The sequence below is a fragment of the Silene latifolia genome, chromosome 1 (assembly GCF_048544455.1).
Source record: "Silene latifolia isolate original U9 population chromosome 1, ASM4854445v1, whole genome shotgun sequence".
Lineage (NCBI taxonomy): Eukaryota > Viridiplantae > Streptophyta > Magnoliopsida > Caryophyllales > Caryophyllaceae > Silene > Silene latifolia.
This window is the reverse complement of record NC_133526.1, coordinates 127,215,377-127,222,861: the sequence shown is the minus strand read 5'-3', so window position 1 is coordinate 127,222,861 and position 7,485 is coordinate 127,215,377. Positions and strand designations below refer to the sequence as shown.

At 40.5% G+C, this 7,485-nt stretch overlaps 1 protein-coding gene across 1 annotated transcript; it reads left to right on the top strand.

Moving 5' to 3' along the window:
* The first annotated feature begins 241 nt into the window (after window positions 1-241).
* LOC141655448 (putative mitochondrial protein AtMg00860) lies at window positions 242-790 on the top strand. The gene has a single exon (XM_074462529.1). It carries the CDS (start codon window positions 242-244, stop codon window positions 788-790), a length of 549 nt encoding a protein of 182 aa, XP_074318630.1.
* The last annotated feature ends 6,695 nt before the right edge of the window (window positions 791-7,485 follow it).

Here is a 7,485-nt window from a genome sequence, read left to right as displayed (position 1 = left end):
TACAACAATCAACAACATTACCATCAAGTATAGGTTCCCTATACCTAGACTTGATGACATATTGGATGAGCTTAGTGGAGCTTAAATCTTTTCAAAGATTGATTTAAGGCAAGGGTATCACCAAGTTAGAATCAAGGAAGAGGATGAATGGAAGACCGCTTTCAAGACAAAACACAGTTTATATGAGTGGCTTGTTATGCCATTTGGTCTCTCCAATGCACCTAGTACTTTCATGAGACTAATGACCGAGGTTCTTAGGCCTTATATTGGTCAATTTGTGGTAGTTTACTTTGATGACATCTTGATTCATAGCCCATCCAAAGAAGAACATCTCAAGCATCTACAAGTGTTATTTGAGGCTCTTAGGCGGCAAAAGCTCTATGGGAAGCTAGAGAAGTGTTCTTTCATGCAAAGGGAAGTCCAATTCTTGGGGTTTATCATTAGTGATCAAGGGATTCTAGTGGATCAAGAGAAGGTCAAAGCCATCAAATTTTGGCCGAGACCTACTACCATGACTAAGGTGAGAAGTTTTCATGGCCTAGCTTCGTTCTATAGGAGATTCATTAAGGATTTTAGCACCGTTATGGCTCCTATCACCGAGTGTATGAAGAAAGGAGAGTTCTCATGGGAGAAGAAGGCCGAGGAAGCATTCAATACAGTCAAGGCCGAGAAAGGAGAGTTCTCATGGGAGAACACAGACCCGTTGCTTATTTTAGTGAGAAGCCAAGTGGTGCCAAGCTCAATTAATCCATTTATGATAAAGAATTCTATGCCATCATCCGGGCCTTGACTCATTGGAGTCACTACTTGAAACCGAAACCGTTTGTGTTGCATTCCGATCATGAGGCTCTCAAGTATATCAATGGACAGCACAAGCTCAATTCAAGGCATGCTAAGTGGGCGGAGTTCCTCCAATCATTAAATTTTTCAAGCAAATACATTGCAGGCAAGGATAATGTAGTGGTCGATGTACTTTCAAGGAGATTCATCATGTTAAGTTTCATGGAACAAAGGGTACTTGGGTTTGAACACATGAATGAATTATACATTGAAGACCCGGATTTCAAGGAAGAATAGGAAAGGGGCCTAGAAATAGAAGAGCGCCGAGAAAAACACAGGAAAGGGAGAAAATACACGGTCCAAGAAGGGTTTCTATTCCTTGGGAATCGATTGTCTGTGCCTAAGGGGCCTTATAGAAACTTGTTGATTAGAGAGGTCCATTCCAACGGTCTTGCCGGTCACTTCGGCATCCAAAAGACTTTTCTTCAATATCAATTCTATTGGCCTAAGATGCTTGGGGATGTCCAAGATGTGATTAAGAGGTGTGCTCCTTGTCAACAATCAAAATCTTACTTCCAAAGAGGATCGTACACGCCCCTACCCGTCCCAAATCAACCATAGGAAGATGTTAGTATGGATTTTATTGTTGCCTTGCCAAGAACACAAAGAGGGACAGACTCCATCATGGTTGTGGTGGATCGATTTAGCAAGATGGCTCGATTCATTGCTTGTAAGAAGACCGAAGATGCTTCTAGTGTTGCAAATTTGTATCTAAGGGAGGTGGTCAAGCTCCATGGGGTGCCCAAGTCCATTGTCTCGGATCAAGACACTAAGTTTATGAGTCACTTTTGGAGAACCTTGGGGAAATTGCTCAAAACATGGCTTCTTTTTAGCACCTCCCACCACCCCCAAACCGATGGTCAAACTGAGGTCAAAAACAAAACTTTGGGCCAGATCCTAAGGGCCACGGTTCTCAAGTCCTTAAAAGATTGGGACCTCAAATTGGCCCAAGCCGAGTTTGCATTCAATAGAGCTCCTTCTTCAAGTACCGGACCATCCCCATTTGAGGTCGTGTATGGCATTAACCCATTTATGCCGACTGATTTGGCACCGGTTAAGCGAGATATTATTGATTATGATGCCAAAAAGAGGGTGGAACGAATGCTCCATATACATGCCCAAGTCAAGAAACAAATTGGGAAGACAAATGAAGGAAACCAAAGGAGAGCCATAAAAACGAAAGTCACCAAGAATTTCCAACCCGGAGATATTGTATAGGTTTACTTGAGGAAAGAAAGGTTCCCCTAAAAGAGGAAAAACAAACTCATGCCTAGGTCTGATAGTCCGTTTGAAATTGTCGTGAAACTCGGTCCAAATGCCTACAAAGTCAATCTTCCCGGAGAATATGGTGTTCATGGAACATTCAACATTGGCGACTTGAGTCCTTACTATGAAGATTTCGAGAATGTCCATGTCGAGGATTTGAGGGAAAATCCTTTTCAAGAAGGGGAGATTGAAGAGGAACAACCCGAGAACACCCAAGAAGCCACGGTTGAGACCCCATCACGCAAAACGAGGTCAAACTCAAAAATCATCTAAGAACTCATATCAAGAAACGGTAAAACTCAATTCTAGGAAGAATTTGAAGTATTTTTGGCTAGGCACACTGTATGGGTAAAAATACCCTCTCATTCTCATCATGACGTGGCAACTCACAATTGGATAAAATAAAGGCACACGGATCAATAACAAGGCAGCAGGCTGCTAGACGCAATGAAGAACAAGGGGGATGAACCTAGACATTCGAGTGATACAAAGGCCACGTTTGAATTAAATAACAAACAGCCAACAGGAACGTTGAAATGGTCAGCAGGAACATTGCGGTGATAAGCAGAAGCTTTGACAAAGTCAGCAACCACTTCCTATTTCGTAGGAAGTGGAGCATATGGTTGAGCATATGTAGGGAGCATGTGCAACGACACAAAGAAGAGCTATAAAAGAGCAACAAACACCACATTCAAGGCATTCATCGTTGGCTCCACTCGAAGAAATATCATTCACCACCTTCAACAATTAATATCATAAACACACTTAGAAATTTATACATCGTTCGTGCCATTTGTATTTAGTCATTTGGAGATCACTGCTGTTCCTGCTGATCATTCCATCTAGGTTCACCCTCGGATACTATTACTATTAGTGAATCATTGGTGGGATACTATTCGCCCCGCGGTTTTTCCCACATTTTGGGTTTCCCGCGTCACCATTTTGCTTGTATCGTTTGTCTCTCTTTCTTTCCGTTTGTTTCTCTTTCGTACTAGTTGTTTACTTTCGTTCTCGCTATGCTCTTACTACCGATCTATTTAAGTCTTTAATATCGTATTTTAATTGGAATAGCCGCATTGACTCACAAATCTTTAGTCGGTAAAATCTAACCAAAACAATTTGGCCCCCACCGTGGGGCATTGTGGTTAAATCTTGGTTAAAATACCTATTTTCAACATATCCTAATTCCGTCTCATATTTTATATAAATATAATTCGTTAATATCGTCCTTTCACATCATTATTTTAGGTGGCTCATATGTGGTTGAATATGAAGAGTAATTTTGGGTTTTAGAAGCTTTCTCAAGTTATTACTTGTCTCTTTGCTAGCGTAAGGTAACTATTCCGAGTTACTCGACGAATTAATGTCACATTAGTAGTTAATGTTGTGCCTGTTGTTTGTTAAGTGTTTAGGTGATTGATAATGTGTTACTTTCGTTTTTCACATGATAGAAATTAGAAATAGCATGAGAATTATATTGTGATAAATTTTATGATTTGGGCCAAAGTAGGCAAAGACTGAGGTGGGCAGATTGACCGAACGAGTTTGGTCAAACTAGGTTTAAACCATCACCTCGATTTGTTGATGACCCGTCGCGGGACTCGGGTCGAGGGTTTGTCTTTGAGGTAAGATTGGTTGTTATTGGAGGTTTTATGTTATGCCTTGATATTTGTAATTATCATTTCACAGTTAACATCTCTCTAGTTGGTCATGTCAGGATCCAATCAGAACGCATCAGATTCGATGAGTACATTAGCGCAAACTCCAGTAGTAGGGGCAACGCCAGCAACCTCCGGTGTTCTAATAACGGTGGTCCCTACCACCAGAGTGACTGCAGGCCAGGCTCAGCCCCAAGTATCAGCAAAGCCTCCTTACTCCCCCAAAATCACAGATCTGGGAGCAGAGAAGGCTGGCAAATCACCAGTTATTAATCATGTGCCAAAGCCTAATAAGGATGGGAGTCCACAACACCCAGGATCACTAGGACACCTGATAGGAGCCTATCTCCCAGTAGCGTCACAATCGGATCCGGTACAGCAGTTGCCCCAAGGGATGACATCCTTGCAGCAGGTGGTGATAGGGTTACAATGGGACAACCAGTCCTTGCAGGAGAAGATAGATGCAGTGTCACCCCTGAGAACGCCCCAACAGATGGCAAGGTCAACACTCGACCAGGGAAATGCCAGGGAGTAATCAAGGAGGCTAATGCTGATCGGTCCGTTTCGTGTTCACAATTAAAGGTGTGGTCGTTGGGTCACGTCCGAATCAAAACACAATTTATAGCTTCACAAACAACTCTACAATTAGTAAAGAGGCAAGTAAAGGTCGGATCCCAAGGGACGGGTATTGAAATGAGATTTCTATTGAAACTAGTGGTGTCTTAGGGGTGTCACAATTTGGGTTGATGTAGAAGGTCACTAACTAAAATAGCAATGAAAATAAACAAGCAAGATGAATTAAAAGGGGTGTAAACAATTGATTAAAAAGCACTAGGGTGTCATGGGATCATAGGGGAATCATGGGAATTGATCATACAAACATGTTCTCAAATTATAAGCAAGCAATTATTGTTGTGATGGATTGAGTTGGGTTTTATCTTACAATCCTAGGAAAGTTTGGGTCCCGGAGCCGAATCGATTAGATTGTACAACACCTACAAGTCGACTTAATCTTCCCTACTCAACAACATGCATGGTCTAATGAGACTCGAGTTGGGTTATGTCTTACAAGTCTCATTGAAAAGATAGGAGATGGTGGTAAATGCAAGGATTCATAGGCTTAGCATTTCATCAAATATAACATGTGCATGAGTTGAGATCAAAACAAGCAAGCAAATAAAACATGAAAGCATATTAATTTAAGCATGAATCATTCCCCATTTTGGTTTCCCCTAATCACCCATTAACCCTAGCTAAGAGACTACTCACTCATTATCATGTTGATCATGCTAGCAAGGTTGTCAATCATACCAACAAAATGAAACATGATGAATAAATGAAAGTAATTAACAATAATAAAAAAGGGATTAAGAGAATTATACCTACTAATGATTCCAATAATAAAGCAAAGATAAAAGAAGTACTTGATGCTTGATTGAGAGGTTGTCAATCTCCCAATAATAACCCAAATAGTCTTCAATTACCCAAAATAAAGGATGAACAAAAGAGAGATTAAGGAAATAAAACTTGTATTAGAACTTGATTAATTGTTGATTACAAAACTAAAGATAGATTTGATTGATATTAACTACTCTAATTATTGATAAGAAGAACATGCTCTTCTAATTAGACTAATGGGGTATTTATAGTGGAAATTAGGGGGATGCATTAGGGTTAACTAAGGGCTAAACTAGTAATTACACTTTTTAGATTGAGCAGGGAGGAGCCGGTATTTTCCGAAGGAAGGGCTTCTTTCTTTGTAGCTTGGAGAAGACGAAAATGCGCTGTAGAGGAATCCGAGCGGATCAGGGTCGGGACGGGCGGATTCTGGCGATGGAACACGAGCGGATTCAAGAGAATCCGGGCGGATTGTGGTGGCTAAACCCGAGCGTCTTGGTGGACGGTTGGATTATAGACAATCTGCACGGATTGTGCAGGTGGAGGACGGCCGGATTGTAGACAATCCGCACGGATTGTGCCTCAGCAAGACTTCTTCTTCTTCTTCTTTTCTTCCCTTTTCTTCATAAATTCCTTGGGGATTTCCTTGGGGACTCAAGGATCCTTTCTCAACATTGCTCATCTACTATCATATATACAAAGGCCTTCTAATCTTGTCTCTCCTTAATGCTTGGTCATTGAATTCGATCAATTTAGTCTCGTTTTGCCATGAAAATGCAAGATTCTTACTCCTTTCCTACCAAGGGATCAAAATCTCAAAGAATATGCAAAACAAAGAACTAAAGATAATAAATGACCCAAATATGCACTAAAAAGCATGGGAACAAGGCTAATTCGGGGGCTAAATATGTGATGCGACCATAATTGGCGCATATTTAGCCCCCGAATTACCATTGTTTCTATGCTTTTTAGTGCCTATTTGGGTCATTTCTTATCTTTAGTTCTTTGTTTTGCATATTCTTTGAGATTTTGATCCCTTGGTAGGAAAGGAGTAAGAATCTTGCATTTTCATGGCAAAACGAGACTAAATTGATCGAATTCAATGACCAAGCATTAAGGAGAGACAAGATTAGAAGGCCTTTGTATATATGATAGTAGATGAGCAATGTTGAGAAAGGATCCTTGAGTCCCCAAGGAAATCCCCAAGGAATTTATGAAGAAAAGGGAAGAAAAGAAGAAGAAGAAGAAGTCTTGCTGAGGCACAATCCGTGCGGATTGTCTACAATCCGGCCGTCCTCCACCTGCACAATCCGTGCAGATTGTCTATAATCCAACCGTCCACCAAGACGCTCGGGTTTAGCCACCACAATCCGCCCGGATTCTCTTGAATCCGCTCGTGTTCCATCGCCAGAATCCGCCCGTCCCGACCCTGATCCGCTCGGATTCCTCTACAGCGCATTTTCGTCTTCTCCAAGCTACAAAGAAAGAAGCCCTTCCTTCGGAAAATACCGGCTCCTCCCTGCTCAATCTAAAAAGTGTAATTACTAGTTTAGCCCTTAGTTAACCCTAATGCATCCTCCCTAATTTTCACTATAAATACCCCATTAGTCTAATTAGAGGAGCATGTTCTTCTTATCAATAATTAGAGTAGTTAGTATCAATCAAATCTCTCTTCAATATTGTAATCAAATATTAATCAAGTTTTAATCCAAGTTTTAGTTCTTTAATCTCTCTCTTGTTCTTCATTTATTTTGGGTAATTAGAAGATTATTGGGTTTATTGGGGGATTGGCAACCTTCCATCAATCATCAAGTTCTTCTATTATTCTTGCTTTATTATTGGAATCATTAGTAGGTATAATCTCTTAATCCCTTTTTAATTATTGCTAATTACTTTCATTTATTCATCATGTTTCATTATGTTAGTATGATTGACAACCTTTCTAGCATGATCAATATGATAATGAGTGAGTAGTCTCTTAGCTAGGGTTTAATGGGTGATTAGGGGAAACCAACATGGGGAATGATTCATGCTTAAATTAATATGCTTTCATATCTTATTTGCTTGCTTGTTTTGATCTTAATACATGCACATGTTATATTTGATGAAATGCTAAGCCTATGAATCCTTGCATTTACTATCATCTTCTATCCTTTCAACTTGATTTGTAAGACATAACCCAACTCGAGTCTTGTTAGACCATGCATGTGTTAAGTAGGGAAGATTAAGTCGACTTGTAGGTGTTGTACAATCCAAGAGATTCGGCTCCGGGACCCAAACTTTCCTAGGATTGTAAGATATAACCCAACTCAATCCATCACAA

Coding starts and splice junctions, on each gene's coding strand:
- LOC141655448 (XM_074462529.1), top strand. CDS start 242: ATGACCGAGGTTCTTAGGCCTTATATTGGTCAATTTGTGGTAGTTTAC.